This window comes from Bufo bufo, chromosome 6, assembly GCF_905171765.1.
Source record: "Bufo bufo chromosome 6, aBufBuf1.1, whole genome shotgun sequence".
NCBI lineage: Eukaryota > Metazoa > Chordata > Amphibia > Anura > Bufonidae > Bufo > Bufo bufo.
In genome coordinates, this window is record NC_053394.1 from 81,174,929 (window position 1) to 81,193,291 (window position 18,363).

At 45.3% G+C, this 18,363-nt stretch overlaps 1 protein-coding gene across 2 annotated transcripts in view; it reads right to left on the reverse strand.

Annotated features, from left to right (window-relative positions):
- Positions 1 to 3,216: 3,216 nt before the first annotated feature.
- The window catches only part of KIF20B (kinesin family member 20B), a 146,661-nt gene continuing 131,514 nt past the window's right edge, over positions 3,217 to 18,363 (reverse strand). For both annotated transcript variants that reach the window (XM_040436643.1, XM_040436645.1), the window contains exons 31-34: positions 7,346 to 7,443; positions 6,126 to 6,246; positions 5,357 to 5,502; positions 3,217 to 4,077 (exon numbers count right to left, since the gene is read on the reverse strand). In XM_040436643.1, coding sequence (XP_040292577.1) covers positions 4,000 to 4,077; positions 5,357 to 5,502; positions 6,126 to 6,246; positions 7,346 to 7,443 — 443 coding nt within the window. In that variant the 3' untranslated portion in view covers positions 3,217 to 3,999. The remainder of the gene's footprint in view (positions 4,078 to 5,356; positions 5,503 to 6,125; positions 6,247 to 7,345; positions 7,444 to 18,363) is intronic.

The window sequence follows — 18,363 nt, forward strand, 5'->3', positions numbered from 1 at the left end:
AAGCATCCGAAGCTTGCTTCACTCAATTCTAGTCTAGATCATCAGTGCTTCTGGAAGAGCTGGTGGGTGAATTAACGCAGGAACATGCCGCACTCCCAGTCCGCTGCATACCATGGGTTGAAAAGAGGTTTGTGGGCCTTTTCAATTCCTCTTTACTGCTCCATTTATGGGTCATCAATGATGACTCATCATAATTCAGTAAGGACTCCAACACATAATTTTTCATAAATGGGTCCCTCTTAGTTGCTATTAATGTAGTTGTGGACATCTGAAGACAGAACTCAGCAGGGCACATCCATTGTGGTAATGAGTATTGATAAGACCCCCCCCCTTTTCCCGCCAGTATTACAATTGTGACCTTGGTGCCAAGTTCCAGGAATGGCATGACATCGATTAGAAGAGCTGCACTATTGCAAATTGCAACATTAGACAGATGTAGAAGAGTTTAGGACCCAGAAGGTGATTACTATTGTTCCGAAAATTTATTGTGGGCATTAGGGTTGGTGATTATTATTAAAATCAGAATCACAATTAATTGAACATCTTCCATCAAGTACGATTAATTATTATTTTGTTAGCAATGTTTAGGGCAAGCAGAGGTGAGCCCCACTCTTCTGTTTTCATCCCGGTGGCTGGCAGCTTCTCTGTTATGCACGACTGTGTGTTGATAGCAGTGTGCTATGCATGCCAGGGAAGCAACAAGATATCTGCAGACAAGGCCCAAACTCCCCGAAGTATCACCAGCACTGGTCTTTTTAATCGGAGTACCATCTGTCCCAAGAAAACACAGCTCAATCAAACTGCACTAGTAGTAGCGCTGGTCAGTGGGAGGGCAATATAGATACATGTGTTGTACCCTTTAGGAAGTAGCAGCTGATGTAGTTGGGGTACCTCCACCAGCTTAAGTTTCTTTTAAATGTGAATGTCACCTTTCCTTGGAGGAGACAACACATTGTAGAAAGCAATGTATGCAGTTATGTATATAGGAGATGGCATGCTTAACAGCTGTATGTGACATTACTACCACTATCACCATCCTGGCCTAGAAAGCCAAGATTTCAATGGAATTTAATGTTTAAAGGGACTCTGTCACCACTTTCTAACCCCCCCTTTTAAAACTATTGTTCTCTCCATGGCGCCCTTGTGATTACAAAGGTGTTGTTATAACATAAATTCGCCGTCTCGTTTTGATAAAAATACCTTTTATCTAACCTGTCAATCTTGTGGATATGGTGCCCAGGGCGTTTCTGAAGGTCTGAAGCTGCCGCCCGCCGCCGTTGGTGCCCAGCTCCTCCCCTGATCCGTTCAGCGGGCGGCAGCTTCAGACCTTCAGAAACGCCCTGGGCACCTTATCCACAAGATTGACAGGTTAGATAAAAGGTATTTTTATCAAAACGAGACGGCGAATTTATGTTATAACAACACCTTTGTAATCACAAGGGCGCCAAGGAGAGAACAATAGTTTTAAAAGGGGGGGGGTTAGAAAGTGGTGACAGAGTCCCTTTAAAGCTGGTTATTACAGGACTACCGCCACTAAGACCCTTAGCTGTTTTCAATGGGAGTACCAACGGTTTTGTAAGTACTAAAATATATATTTTTGCTTTATCTGTAAAAAAAACAACATACATACAATGTACTGGAGATATCTGTAGATACCAGTACATTATACATTTGAAGAATACTATTGAGTTTTTTAGTCAGCGAAAATCACTCCACTGACAACAGTTGAGCCTGTGGCTCAATGAACCAGTTTCTGACGACCATACAGCTGGTCTTGGGTTTGAGACCCAACGGTCTAAAAGAAAAGGCAGCATAAAATGTTAAGGTTGTTGTGTGCTTTTTTTCTATCCTGTCTGTGTGTGGCCCCTGTAAAAGAGCTTTAAGCCACCAGTGAAAGGAAGAGGATAATTAAGTTATTGCTACATACACTGGGAAGAATGGACCTTTGTAACGGGAAGGCTGGAGAGTCATTTTATCAATCTAAGAGTAGTTGTGGAAGATTTCTAAATTTGACATGTCATAAAAGTCATAACACAGGGATATGAAAACTCCTAACTTAAAAACCATTAACAAGTCCTGGCCCACTTTTCGATAGAGAAGAAGCAAACGGAGTAACAAAAAATATCTCACAGGTTTCTTTAAAATTTTAGTGAAAAGTTTACATGTCATAAATAGATTTTAAATGCATACATCTACATAAATCCTTAAAAATAGAAGTGGCAATTTACAATGTAAAGAAAAAATAATAAAGTAACCTGTCTTTATAATGTATGAATCATGACAAGCACTTGATATTTGTAAGATACATTCTCGATTGCACTAATGACTATGACTAAAGACTATTAGGTAACACCTTCGGTATTAATGACTACCTGTGCCCACATTCTCACTTATCTCAATGGCTATTAACTAATTGCATATTACAGGAAATGTCCATGTCACAATGAAAGGTCACCAACTAAGAGGTCATTTTCTGCAAAGTAACATAAATCAGGACAACGGAAGTTCTAATCATTGACGTTTGTAATAAGGTACACATACACATTTTACATAATTGTACAGCATTTTTGTGTAAGATCTCATTGATGTATAAGACACAGTTACCACCAATGTTGTAAGAACCAGTGGATATGGTTACTATGGGAAGAAATGACTACCTCTGAAGTTCTTTGTTGGTCATGAAGGAGGACAATCATGGGGAGAGAGTCCTGCTGCCAGAACCCCCCAAAATCTGCTGTTATCACCAGAGGAAGCGCAGGAAACTGAACATTTCTAGCACAGTATTCGACAAGGTCTGATTAAGGCACTGACTATCAGAGGCTTCCAGAGGCAAAGAGGACACTTCCATCAAAAAAAAGAGTATTTAAAAAAACAACCTGAATATTCAGAGAAAGTATTCTAAGTTTTTTTTTGCCGTTTTTCATTACAGCAGTACTATGTCATTTAATATGATCAGACCTCTTATATAGATGGAAGTGTTCCGCATAAAGTATGGCACCAGGATGACTGGCATCTCCAGGATGACTGGTGTCACTGTAAAATGCTTCCTCTGCAGCGTCTACCACTCTGAATGTACATTGCAGGCCGCAATTCCTATGCAGCACAGCACGGCCTGAAATGTACAGTATTATTGCTGTCCACTTCTTCTTTAGTCTATAAGATGCACTAACATTTTGGCCACTTGTTGTGGGGAGAGTGTGTCTTATAGTCTGAAGGTTATTAATATAAAAAAATATATTGAGCCTATAGAAACAGGTTGCTCCGAGATGCCGTCATGAAACTAAAACATAAAAATCATTGAATTTGGATTAGAGAATGTGTCATTTCAACAAACTGCAAAAATCTATAGTTTAAGCGAGTAAAACAATCTTTGTAATGTAACTTTTTTACAGAAAAATGCCTTTCTCCACTTATCGGCCTCTTCTTTTCCACTAATCATTCACTATCAATTGATCACAATGGCGCACACACAAATAGTAAACTTCGTGAATTAACCTTTTTGAGATATTAAGTAGTGTTCTCGACATAATACATATAGAGCTTGCAGCATATTAAATATACATATATTACAATGCAGCATAACAGAGGCAAAGTTCTCGAAAGTGTGGGTTGCCATGGTTATTTCCTTTGAGGGAGAAGACAGAGGGGGAGAGAGAAGACAGATCAAGTTCTGGAAGCCTCTTCTTCTCCACCTCTCAATGAGCAGATAACGTGAATCAGGAGAGAGGCAGGTTCCTAATGCCATTAAACTTTCTCTTAGAGCTAACAGAAGAGATGTGGGAAAACTTTGGCTATAAGGCTGGCATTTCACTGGGACGTACCACAAAAGTACATTTGAATACTGTGCAGTTCTAAATATACAAGGCTTAAGATATAAATTTACATGCACAGCTTTGCTAACTTTGAAATAATCAATTTTGTACAGGAAAACGGATTAAGATTACACCTATATACATATTTCTCTATGTACCACAGGATGCATGACCACAAATAAAGAATTTATTTAGCAGTTCTTGTCCTCAGGCGTCTCTTCATTATAAGATGATCACTTTCCTTTTCATTAGTGTCCATAATGATCTGAAGAAAGGAACATTTAGTTACAAACTAGTCAAAAGTGTTTCATACCATAAAGCACTTCCAGCTTCACATTAACAGCGTAGTACTGCAAGCTATATTGCTTCCGAATTTCACACATTACATGAACAGCATAGCTCGCTGTGTCACGCTGTTTTGTAACTCCCATTCACAAGACATAAGGCTGGGGGTGGAGGGGACAAACCTATTCTAGAGGTGCAGGTATCAGGTTGGGACCCACATCTATTAGACATTTATAGTAAACGCAGCTGCATAAACATCGGTGCGGCGTACCACTGAAAACCGGAGGTAGTTACCAGATGGCCACCCCGCAATTATTGGGTCTGAAATCTCCACCAAATTCTATGGACTAAAGCTGCCGTGAACCAGCCCTCAATTCTGAAATCTTACAGCGATCCGACTAGTGCAACACCCAGTTCAGCTTTAGAAACCATTGCCGATAGCTGCAAGAACATGCAGGAAGGACTGAACCCAGTGCTCCAGACTAAACAAAATACCTAGTAGCCATTGGCTCCTGAACTGAAAAATTAAGGAGCCAAATAAAATTTTTAGTCGCCAAATCAAAACCGAATCAAAATTTTTGTATAGTGACAACGCTACGCCCATCAGATCAGCGTAGGGTTGTTTCGATACCGAAATTTTTATTCGCTTTCGACACCATAAAAAAGTATTGCGATACTCAATACCACACAAAAAAAAAAGAAGAAAAAAGCCACGTGCATTCCACATTTTATGAAACGTTCAGCCCATAATAGAACAGTCCTATTCTATTTTTTGGGGTGACAGGGTGACTAAAAAATGCTGAGTCACATGGTTTTTATTTATTTATTTCTGTTACGGTGTTCACTGCATAGGAAATATTTTTTTAATAATTTAATAGTTTGGACTTTTCGGACGCAGCGCTATGTAATAGGTTTATTTATTTATTGTTTATATTTTTTATATGGGAAAGGGGGGATTTAAACTTAATATTTTAGTGTTTGTTGTAGGACTTTTTGCTTTATGAAGAAATAAAAAGAAGCTTATTCTACAATAGACACAGTCTGAAGAACTGCTCGTTCACCAGATGACTGATTGTTCAACTGATGTTCAACCATTAGCCAACTTCTATCTAATGTGCATGGTCGCTATAACTGGAGAGTATTTTTTATTATTTTTATTATTTTATCTTATTTCCCTCCCTTTGCACAAATGTTTTATCATCCTAATCAACTATTACACACAAATTGAATTCTTAAAGGCTAGATGAATGTCTACTTACTGAATGAGCGGGGATGTCTAGTGGCGCTGAGATTTCCGTAGTGTACAATTTTCTTCGTGATCTTTTCGGCTTATTTTCATCAGCATTGCTGCCAGTTTTCACATCTGTGCTCTTAGGTGCTCCAATAGTCTCAAGAAATTTTTTTGCTTAAAAAACAAGAAGTACAAGAATCATGATATTAATCTACTTGTCCCAAAGGAGATACCGATACAAACCAAACATTAATTCAATATAAGGCTACTTTCACACTGGCGTTTCAGGGTCAGCCTGTGAGATCCGTTTCAGGGCTCTCACAAGCGGCCCAAAATGGATCAGTTTAGCCCCAATGCATTCTGAATGGATAAGGATCCGTTCAGAATGCATCAGTTTGCCTCCGTTCAGCCTCCACTCCGCTCTGGAGGCGGACACCAAAACGCTGCTTGCAGCGTTTTGATGTCCGCCTGACGATGCGGAGCCAAACGGATCCGTCCTGACATACAATGTAAGTCAATGGGGACGGATCCGTTTTCACTGACACAATATGGTGCAATTGAAAACGGATCCGCCTCCCATTGACTTTCAGTGCAAGTCAAAACGGATCCGTTTGCATTATCATGAACGGTAATGCAAACGGATCCGTTCTGAACAGATACAAGCGTTTGGATTATGGGTGTGGATCCGTCTGTGCAGATACCAGACGGATCCGCACCTAACGCAGGTGTGAAAGTAGCCTAAACTGGATTGTTTTTAGAATTTTTTTTTTTTTTACAAAACTTCAATGGTATAATACCTTTTGTCTGAAAGATGGAAGGAGAACTTTGTAGAAATTCTCCAAGCTTCTGCAGCGTCCCATCTTTTTTCTGAGTAGAGGCAGTACTTGAAGTAGATATCTGCTTCTTCACTGTCTGTTTCTGAAAACAGAAGTTATTTTAAATCCTGCAGACACAAATGTTATGTACTTTCTGAGCCCTATGCCCCCATCCAGGACGACTGCAGAGGTTTCTAATAAGCGCAGTTCAGTACTTTCTGCTGCTAACAACAACGCCTCGGCTAAAAAAGGACCACAACCTACTACGTGGACCTCAAAATTAACAGCGCTGAGTTCCCTGATGATTCTCCTTTAAATACTACTGTTATGAAAAGCATGTTATATTCCCTGCAACATATTTTCACTACTTCTTTGGACAAAATCTGCCAACAAATGTGGATGATCATGTGGAAACAAAGATGGGGACCCACACCTATCTCTAGAATGGGGCCCCCAACATGAAGGACAGCACACTGCGCATGTGCAGCTTGCTGTGCACTTACCACTATGGTACTAACGTACAGAGATAGTCGAGCCAGCACTGGACTATTTTAGGAACTCTCATACCGGTGAACGGAGGATGGCTGCACATGTGCATCTGTTCTCCTTTCACTTTGACGGCACCGTTCTGGAGACAGGAGTGACACCTAACAGATACTGATGGCATATCCTGGAGATAACCTCAATATTCCAGATGGGAACACACCTTTAAGGACTGTACAAGTCAGTTCTCCCACAGCCTGAAATGGCTTAGCATCTGTGAACCACAGATTGCATTCAACTGCTCACACAAATCAGACTTAAGTGTCAACCCTTAAACCACAGCATACACCATAAATGTCTGTTAGATGAGTATCAAACCTCTGGGACCTGTGCTTACATAGATAATGGGGCAACCCAGTTCCACCGGGTCCAGGAAGAGAATAAATTGAGAGGTGGGTTCGATTGCGCATGGCTCTCTCAATGCACTGCTATGAAAGTTACAGAAACAGCTGAGCAACTGTACTCGGCTCTTTCTGTAACTCCCTTAGAAGATACAGGTCCCACCGATGGGATATGCCATAAATGTCCGCTGTAAGTTAAACACAATTAAGCATATAAAAGTACTTATACTATTTGTTGACTTCCAACGCTAACACATTGGTGAATGAGGCAGCGTAGGCCAATGCATCAATGTGATCACATCAAAAGGACGTACAAACCTTTGAGCTGTAGATACTTGTTGCAGGACTTGCCAAGGATGATGGTGTCATTTTATTCGTTCTTGTATTTTTCCAATTTTCACTTTTCACCACATCCTTATCACGAAAAGAACAAGGAAACTGTTATCACAAGCTGAAACCCGTTCAATAGCTTTTTGTCAGCAACTATATTTTTTAGGGTCTCGATGACTCAAAGTGTATAATAAATAAAACCCTTCTTCACAAGACACCCCAATCTTTCAGAAGCACTGAGCTACAATGGATACAGAATGTCTATTAGCAGACTGCAGAACATCATCTGTGTATAATGAAAGGTGTAATGGTGGTTACTGAGCTGCTGCCTGGACAAAAAACCTTTGTAAGGGAGAGTTCACATCACTGTTATTTTTACGTTCTTCTGATCCATCAGAAGAACAGAAAAAGAAAGAAAAAAATGGATCCTTAAAAAAATGTAAAAAAAATAAAAAGGATCCTTTGCATCAGTTATGCACATTTGGCATTTGTTTGAGAGCCGGTTTTTATATGGGAAGAAAAGTCCAGAGTGCAATACGGATCTCAGGCGGAAATTGGATTTACTATGACGTCCCGTCCCCTTTCACGTCCAGACCCCTTTTTCAGACCTGGCGTGAGCAGGGAAAAGTCGCAGACTGGCTCGCAAATAACCTTTCCGCTGCAATCTGCACCAGAAATACGCCAAAAATAGGCACATTTCTGTTAGTAAATGACCCCCATTGTTCATTAATACATACATTTCCCCTTCTGTAGGCAATCTTTACTTATGATGAACACAAGTCTTGCTGGCATGTCCGTAGTTGGGTTAAATGACTATAGAATACATTTGCGACTTTGTAATCAACAATATTCAGCAATTTTGTCAAAAGCTTTAACGGTAAAGCTAATGAAAGTAAAACTTGCTGCTGCTGAAACAAACTAGAATGTTTGATGTTTTTTTTTTTGTTTCCTGGGGGAAAAATCACTTTGGTATAAAATTACTTTCCATCAAGCACTTAAATTCCACATACACTTTATAATATGGTTCAATACATGATTGCAGGATGAATACAAGAACAACACAAGGACAGAGTATATGGTAGATAATGGGCCGAGCGGATCTGGAAAATAGGACAAGGCAGAATGTACATCATCTGATGGAAAGATTGCAGTATAAAAATATTTCTATAGGCGGTAATACAATCCACATGGACAAACAAATGGATTTATAAATGCACATAATAAAACATGATATACACAGTGTATACACATACAGTGTCCTATAGATAGAAGCTACGTTTGGCTAAAAGGTCAATTTCTGGTGAACCTAGTGGTTGGGAGAACAGGTTCTCTGCATTAGACTGACCACCAAGGGTCGCAATAACGCCTGTACAAGCGTCATACACCTGTTCAGGCCATTTTACTCCCTGGAAAAAGACTCATGCATATTTTCACGCATGGTCTTTTTCTAGTCAGGAGCGCTATATCAGAAGCTGCCAGGTCCAGCACACATGAAGCCCCGCCCTCTCCCGAGAAGCTCCACCCATCAGGGACATCTCCAGAGATCTGACTAAAACACTACATTGTGGTTACAGGACCTGTGGTGATGTCACAGTCATGTGATCAGCCATGTGTGTGGGAGGAGTTAGAGGAACCACACAGGCTTTGTGTAGGACTGTGCTGGAGAATGTGGAGGTACTTTATGTATGGAAGGTGTGTATAAAGCAGGGCTATGTCAGTATAACCAGTCTATTGTATAGTTTTCTGTGTGCAATGTGCACACAGTAGCTCCATCTGTGTAATGTAGCAGAGCTGTGTACTCCTCCTTGGCTAAAAATACTCCTCAAAATTGTTAAGAGGAGTATTTTTACTCTTTTGGAAAAAAATGTAGTGCGACCTCTGCTGATCACGTAGATCCGTGGGGGCCAAAATGAAAGCTCTGTAAAGTGCTAAGCTGATTTACAAACCCTTCTACAGCATGTTACTAAAGATTAGTAACAGGCAATGACAATAAAATGCAATATGACCGTCACCAATTAATCATTATAACTTGGTGGCCATCGTTATATAACCACAGGAAAGGCGCAAATGCAGGCTGAATAGAAAGCATGAGCACTGCCGGATTTAAAGGGTTTTTCACACAATCACCTATTCCGTGGATCAGTGATTTCCAACCAGTGGCCCTCCAGCCGTTGCAAAACTACAACTCCCATCCAGCCTTGATAGCCATAGGAGTTGTAGTCTTGGCACAGCCGGAGAGCCACAGGCTGCGGAAGTTGGCTGCAGATAAAAGGAGATTTTTGTATAACTTACCAGTAAAATCTCTTTCTCGCTCTTCATTGCGGGACACAGGAACCATGGGTATAGCTATGTCCTCTAGGAGGCGTTGACACTAGTAAAAGCTGTTAGCTCCTCCCCTTGCAGCTATACCCACTCCAGCCTGGAGAAAGAGCTTCAGTTTGTGAACACGCAGTAGGAGAAGCAAGCCAACCAAGAAAAAACATGGAACACCAACCATGCCGAAGGACCCAACGGGGTTCAAACCAGCAACTGCCACAACTGTGACCGAACAACAATACTGGGTGGGTGCTGTGTCCCCCAATGAAGAGCGAGAAAGAGATTTTACTGGTAAGTTATACAAAAATCTCCTTTTCTCGCCCATATTCATTGGGGGACACAGGAACCGTGGGACGTCCGAAAGCAGTCCACGGGGAGGAAAAAAAACACAGACCCATGGAAGCAAGCGTCCCTGCTGGCATCTAAGAAAACTGCCGCCTGTAAGATCACGCGGCCCAGGGCAGCGTCCGCCGATGCATACGTATGCACCTGGTAAAATTTTTTGAATGTGTGTAAGGGGGACCAGTAGTCGCCTTACACAACTGTGCAGCCGAAGCGCGATTCCTCCGAGCCCAAGAAGCGCCCACCGGAACCCTGCTCCGGGTGCGTATGGTTCAGCATTGCAGACCGAAACTATCTTGCAATTGCCTCCTTGGAGGCCGCCCACCCCTTTCGAGGACCCTCCAGAATGACAAAAAGGGGATCCGGACGGCGGAAGGAACCGGAGGCTGCTAAATAGAGCTCCAGAGCTCTGACAACATCCAAATGGTGTAACTCCTTTCCCTTAGGGTGTGAAAGAGATGGGCACAGTGAGGGAAGGACAAGTTTCTTGTTAAAATGGAAGTCAGAGACCACCTTTGGAAGAAAGGAAGGGACAGGCCGGTGAACCACCTTGTCCCTATGAATAACCAGGAAGGGTTCTCCGCAGAGAGCGCTGCCAACTCAGACACCGTCTAATGGAAGTGACAGCGACCAGAAAAAACTACCTTCCAGAACAGGAGTAGGAGAGAATCTCCCGCCAGGGCTCCAGGAAAAAACCTGGAGCGTTGAGAGGACTAAATCCAGGTCGGTAAAGGAAGACAGTACGGAGAAACTGTATGTGACACTCCCTGAAGAAAGGTCCTTACCGGCCCCAGGGGGGGCCAGAGGGCGCTGGAAATAATAGAAGTGCCGACACCTGACCCTTCAAGAACTAAGGCCAGACCAAGGTACAACCCTGATTGTAGAAGGGACAGGAACGTGGGGAGAGAAAAAAAACGAAGTGGCGGACATTTCAGCTTGCACACAAACCCAGGAAGGACCTCCAGGTCCTGAATAGATCCTGGACGATGCAGGCTTGCGGAGGACATCCGCCGGCGAACGAAGAGACCTGAAATACCAATGGAAGACCGGACTCTGCGAAAGAAGGCCATCTCTGAGCGGCAGTGACCAGGAACGTCTCCTAGAAGGAGAACGAGGTTGGCATACCACGTGTGACGGCCAATCCCCAGGGTGACTAGGATAGTCGAAATACCCTCCATCCTGATCTTCCGCAGAACTCTGGGCAGGAGAGAAAGGGGGGGGGGGGGGCAACGGAAAGGAGGGAGAGCCCCTGCCAAAGGGGAACCAGGGCGCCCACGCCGCAAGCTTCCGGTCCTCCTGCTCAGGAGAGAAAGGTCGGAAGCTTCCGAGTCAGACTTGAGGCCAACCAGTCCACGTCCGGGCGACCCCAACGCAGACAGATCGCATCGAACACCTTCCGCAGTCCCGGAATACAGAAGGGAGAGGCCCGTAGCCATTCTGTTCGAGGAGGAAGAAGAAACAGAAGGTTGTCCCGGTCCAGGAATGGAACGTCTATCAGCATGGCAAGACGTGACAGCAAATCCGCTCCGTCTGGTGTGGGGAGTCTCGTAGCCTACCCACGGAATAGGCGGTGGAAAGTATGACCACCAGAGGGCTGACGTGACCTAGACATTAGTCATGTCTTAAGGAAAGTAATGCAGAAACAAGTAGCACACCCAGGACCAGTGGGAAGGATTCACCTGTAGAAGAAAAGATGTGGAGTGCGCCACAACCCACCAGCCGGGGCCGGAACTCTGAAATAGAAGGCCACAAAGGAACACTCCGTGCAAATGCCGATGCAACAGGCGTTTAGTGACTGTGCCAAAACTCCGCCAGAGGAGGAATTCAAGCAAGGGGAGCCACAACTGTATCTCTAGCGGAATCCACCACCTGACGAAGGAGCTGAGCAATAAGAACCATAGCATGCAGTGGTAACGCAAATACCACTCCCCCAGAAGTAGCCAGCGCCTGCCAGTCGGCCCCAAAACAGAAGGGGGGGGAGGCTATCCCGTAGAAGTCATGGCACTATACTGCCCCAGTTAAGTAGAGTTAGCCTTAAACACTTACCTCGGAAGGGCTCTGAACAGGAGCAACAGCAATGCTAGCGTAAGGGTAGAACCCCCAGCTGAGGGGGAATACAGAGTCAGTGAACACTCAACTTGACACATAAGTGCTGCTAGGTAACCCCTCTGAGAAGACAGAGGATGTCACAACCATGCATCGAAACAGCACCGAAAGATAAGAAGGAGCCCATGTGGAAACAGCTACTGTATCCCCCGGCGGCACCCATACACCACAGATGCAGAGCACCAGCACCCGCGGGTATCGGCTGTTGCCACGCCCCATTGTGAACGAAGCTAAGGCATCTAGAGCCGTGGCGAAGTTCAACTGCAGCACAAGATGCTTAGGTATTCCCCTGTAAGCGGACCACTAGTGGAAGGAGAACGCAAGAGGAAGCACTGTGATGGGAGAAGGCAAGTGCATAAGGCAGGAACAGAACCCAGTGGAGATGCAATGCCGCCACTTACCGAAGGGGGAATGCATACGTCCGGCACTAAAAATAGTGTAATTGTACTTAGTCCACCAACTGCAGGGGACAATATATAAGGCAAGTACTGTAACCGTAGTAGTGCAATTACTCCCTATGGAAGGGGTAATGCATACAAGGAGTACTGCTAGCGGAAGTGGTCATGCATACAGCAGGAACTGAATGCAACGGTAGAGAGATTACGCCGTTTATGGAAGGGCACGCATATGCGATATGCAATTACTCCACCTAAGGAAGAGGTAATGCCTACGGTAACCACCGAAACTGTGATAATGCCATAACGAGACTACCTAGCGGAAAAGTAATTTCGTCCCCTCTGGAAGGGGAAACGCCTACGGGCATCACTGACAACAGCGCTCTAGCAGTTATAATGCCTAAAGTAGGTATGGTATGCAGCAATGGTGCAAATACTCCACCTTATGAAAGGGGGTAATGCAAACGACAAGAACTGCTGGCTACTGTGGACGCAATCTCGGAAGATTGCAAGGGAGTCGAGATAGAGCCCAAATCACTGATCCCCTCTCCAGGGATGGAAGGGCGCATCTGAACGGGACCCGTGGGGGTGTGCAGGAGACCGAGGAGAAATGTTCTGCTCTGGCTCACTTGCGCGCAGTTCTACCTCATAGAAACTGCCCGTGGCAGAGTAGGCCACACTGGTGGGGATATATCAACCAACGACCCAGAGGGTGGAGTGGGAATCTAAAAGGTCCATCCACCGGATTGCGTAGGTGGAGCTTATCAACCAAACGACCCTGAAGGGTGGAGTGGGAACTTCCAGAGGTTCTCCATTGGATCGTGCAGGTGGAGAATTATCAACCAAATGGCCACGGAGGACGGATTGGGAAACCAGAGATCCTGTACTGGAGTGCGCTGGAGAATTATCAACCAAACGGCCCCAGAGGACGGATTGGGAACTTCCAGAGGTTCTGCACCGGATTGCGCTGGTGTAGAATTATCAACCAAACGGCCCCGGAGGACGGATTGGGAATCCAGAGGTTCTGCACCGGATTGCGCTGGTGTAGAATTATCAACCAAACGGCCCCGGAGGACGGATTGGGAATCCAGAGGTCCTGTACTGGAGTGTGCTGGAGAATTATCAACCAAACGGTCCCGGAGGACGGATTGGGAACAAGAGGTCCTGTGCTGGAGTGCGCTGGAGAATATATCAACCAAAAACGGCCCCGGAGGGCGGATTGGTAATCCAGAGGTCCTGTGCTGGAGAACTATCAACCACACGGCCCAGAGGGTGGATTGGGAATACTCCAGCTGTCCTCCCTGGATCTGCGCAGGTGGAGGAAAATCAACCGACCCAGGAGGGCGGATTGGGAACTATGAGATGTCCTCTTTTGTCCGCTATAGGACACGGGCCCAGTCTGGTACCACACAGACCGGGTGGTCCTGCGGTGATGAGGGGGGCAGTATGAACGCACATTTTAACTATTTTTTTTCTTTTCTTTGAAAACTATGATGTCCAAGTGGCAGAGAGGCAGGAAGGGGTTAACTGTGTTAACGGTTAAGGCACATTGTACTGGAGATAAGGTACTGGAGATAAGTGCAATTACTCGCCTATGGAAGGCTGGTGCCGGTTACAGAGGTGACTGGCCAGAAAGGGTTAAGCTGTCTGAAGACCGGGGGTGGGGCTTAGCAGCATGTGGGAGAGGGAAGTGAGGCGGGAAGAATTCGCGCCACAGCGCAACCCCAGTCCAGAGATGCGATTAACCCCTTAAGCACCCAGACACGAGCAGATCGCATATAGGGGAGTGGGGGAGCTCCTCTGCTCCCTTCCTTGCTTGTCGACCGGTGCATGGTCCCGGTCCACAGCGGATGAAGCTGTGGCCGGGCCAAAGTGTTCGCGCACGGCCAACCGGAAGCTGTCGGTCAGCCGGAGCGTAGAGGGACTGAGGAGAGAGCGGAAGCGCCGCATTCGCCCACCGGCCGGGGAATGTCACCCCGGACTGGAAAGATCGCTGGCTGAAAAATCCTACGGCGGCCGGCATCATACCGGCGTTAACCCTTCCGGAGCGGCGCTTGTTGGTGCCGGTCCCCGAGAGGGGTGTAACTCCTTTTCCTAGATGATGGTAGCTGCGGGGACACCACGGAGTATAACCGTGGCCGGCCGAGACAGTAGCGCTGCAAGGAAGTTTTTTTAACCCCCTGTAGCCGGCGGCCTAGAGGGGAAGTGAGGGGGTCCTGGTGCCACAACAACATAGTGTGGCGCAGATCTGCTGAAAACTAATAACTGAGGGCCCTCAGATCCTGTCTGCAGCCATGCTTGGCAGAACATAGTGAGGCCCCATGAACAGCAGCAAATCTGCCCCATATCCTGAGGCAGAGACCCCTAATTCTATAATAAAGCAAGACTATTGCCGCCACGGGGGAGGGGGAGACCAACCCAGAGGGTTAAACATACTCACCTAGTCCGTGTAATCACCTCTCTTCTCTTTCCTGCCGCCATCTTCACCCCTCCTCTGGTCCAGCAGGGTCACCCCTTCAGCTACTGGCACCGTAGTGGCAGGACGCTGGAAAAGGGGGGCTTGGATGGGTGACCCCTTGGCTGGCGGGATGCAGGGGAGCGAGGCTGCCCTGGTCCACCTTGTCTTCTGTGGGGGAGGCAGCAGTGCGGATAACGGGCACTGGCGCAGCTCGACCCCGGGAGAACAGGGAGGCGAGGCGTCCACTGTTTTCCCATCTGAAAAAGAAGGGGAAAAAATAAACTAAAATAAAAAATCTTCAGGAGATCCCTGCAGAGCAGGGAGGTCTTGCCTCCTATTGACACTAGAAAAAACTGAAGCTCTCTCTCCAGGCTGGAGGGGGTATAGCTGCCAGGGGAGGAGCTTTTACTAGTGTCAACGCCTCCTAGAGGACATAGCTATACCCACGGTTCCTATGTCCCCCAATGAATATGGGCGAGAAATATGTGATTGCTGCAACCCCTCACCCGGTCATTAGAATGGGGTCCCGAGCCCCCCATCCCTCCCCACTACATGCATGCACTGAGGAGTGGAACAGCAGCGAAGAATGTGCTCTGCATTAAATTCAATGTTTATGGGGTTGAGAGAAACAGCTCATTGCTGTACTTAAAAAGTGAAGCAGTGCACTTCATTCACCTTCTCGGAGTGCAGTGAAGAGTAACAGAGGGGATCTGGATCCCAACCTAATATTCAGTGGGAGTCCCAGCGATCCGACATTTATCTCCTACCCTGTGGATATAAAGCTGAGTGTATGTGTATATGTGTGCATGTATGTCCGCTAAAGGAATTCGCACCGTCGCATTTACAATCACGAAATTTGGTACACAGGTACATCAGGTTTTCGGGAAGGTTTTAGACCGGATCCCAGCTCTCTAGCTCGTACCGTTCCTGAGATATTCCCCCCAAAAAAATGCAAATATGGCAAATCATGGGACCTACATTAGCCAATAGAAGCCTGCAGGTCTTTCTCTTCATATCCCAACTGCCATACACACGGTCACATGTCCCTTTTCAGCCAATAGAAGCCCACAGGCCCTTAGTCTCCACATACACAGTTTTACACCAGGTTTCCATAACAACCCAGCCATTTTTCTTCACTGCTGTAGGTCAGCTTTAAAGGGGCAGGGTGCTGTGGATGACACTGTTAAGGGAGCGGAGTGCTGTGGAGGTCACAGTACAGGGGGCAAGTATGGCCCCCTGAATGGCCACCCTCAAACCCCTCCGCAGCCGACAGGGATTGAAAAAAATGAAGGCAAAAATCAACTTCTGTCAGCTGCAGGGGTGGGAGGGATGGTGACTTCCTCCCTGCAGCTCACGCTCAGACAGTACAGTGCTGCTGTCTGAGAGTGAGCTGTTCAAAAGGGCATCCCTGTGTCTGTCCAGGCCCTGCGCTGGACGGAGGACAGGGAGTCTGAAAGCTGGACTGTCCGGCTTAAAACCGGACCTCTGCCCACCCTAGGGGCAAGGCTGCTGTGGAGGTCAGAGTTAAGGGTACGGTCCACTATGGAGGTCAGTGTTAAGGGGCAGATTGTTGTAGAGGTCACTGTTAAGGGGACGGGTGTGTTGTGGAAATTACTGTTAAGGAGATGGGGTATTGTGGAGGTCACTAATAAAGGAGCGACCACTGTGGAGGTCACTGTTAAAGTGGCAAACTAATGTGGAGGTCCCTGTTAAGGGGGTAGGCTGTTGTGAAGGTCACTGATAAGGGGGCGGGGTACTGTAGAGGTCACCGTTATAGTGGATACTGTCGATATCTTTTAACGACACACACAAACATTAAATGAAATAGATGAAATATACCCGTGTGAAGCCGCGTCCTTCTGCTAGTAGGTGATAAATGTTAATTAGCCCTTTTAATAAGAGTAGCATCTTGCATAAGTATATGTTTGGGAAGGGGAGATGGAGTGATTATTTATCACACATACATAGGGTCCAATGGTCAGAGGGGTTGTCCTGGAACACGGATATATCCTCAGCAAGTGTAAATGCTATTCTGGTAACTCCCCTTTACATTTAACTTTACATTAAACTTAGCATTTCTATCGCTTTTGGTCAGGGATCACATCAGCAAACCTTTATATAGGATCCATCTCTAGGCACAAAAACTTTTCCTGCTTGTTTAATTGAATCGGCTGCTGGGCAGAATAACATAAGAACAAAGTATTAATCCATAGGAGACTTGGAGGCGCAGCTACAAAGAGTCCAAGCTTCTTAATCTCTGCAAGTGTTTCTTAATTAACCTTCATTATTAAAATTAAGCTTTATAGAAAACTGTAGGTAATCCATAATGGATACATCCTGCATTTGCAGCCGTACTCTCAGAACAGCTAAATATTCCTTTTATATCGCTCATTAAATCAGAGATCATGTAGCTGTTTGTTAGAGAGCAGTTTGCATACGGTAAATGAGGTCGATGAAGCTTATGAGATGGTTATAACTATCCACAATAAGATCTCCTAGCTATGAGGCTCACATGTGAGGATATTTATTAAAGGACTGAGGCAGAAATGTGTCACATTTGTGAACTGAAATAGTTTGGCCCATTTTGGTACCATTGCCCTAAATTCTGATTAATAATGCAGCCTGAGAGGGAGAATTATGTACAGTAGCTTGAGTGCTGACACGTTATTTTCCCTACTCTGCAGTAAATATAGCGCCCAGATTGTGTGACTAGTACCTCGGAACCGAAGGAGTTCGGTTTCAAGTTTTAAAGTGGTTTTCCACTTAAAAAATTAACTACCGAAGTTATTCAACGGCTCATCGGAGCCTGTACATTCCAATACTGTACGGAGACGAATCTCCATACAGTATTATTCCAAAGTTTTGAACTAAGCGACTTCGGATGAAGCATTGGAAGCTCGCTTCGCTCAACACTAAATCTGATTTCTCGGGCTAACAAGGTTTGTGCTATTAATCTGATTTTTCCAAAATGGGGATTTCCCTTATATAACTAATCTTCTGGAAGTTTAGATAAAAAGATCTCAGAGATGGTCAAGGAGTATGCAGCAGGACAGTATGGAACGATCTGTTGTATTCATTGAATTTGTCAGTATAAGGGCTCATGCACACAGCTGTAAGTGTTTTCCGGTCCACAAAACACGGATTCCAAGGTACCACTTGGAACCAAACCTGAGTTCGGGAAATGTTTTTTTTACAGTACAAATTAATGTATTAAGTTATTACGCGAAGTCTAGCAAGACTTCGCGAAGCAATAATTTCAGCTCATCGGAGCCAATACATTCTAATACTGTACAGAGTACAGTATTAGAACGAAGTTTTATGCAAATCGACTTCGGATGATTCATCCGAAGTCGATTCGCTCATCCCCAATGTGAACCAAACATATGGTC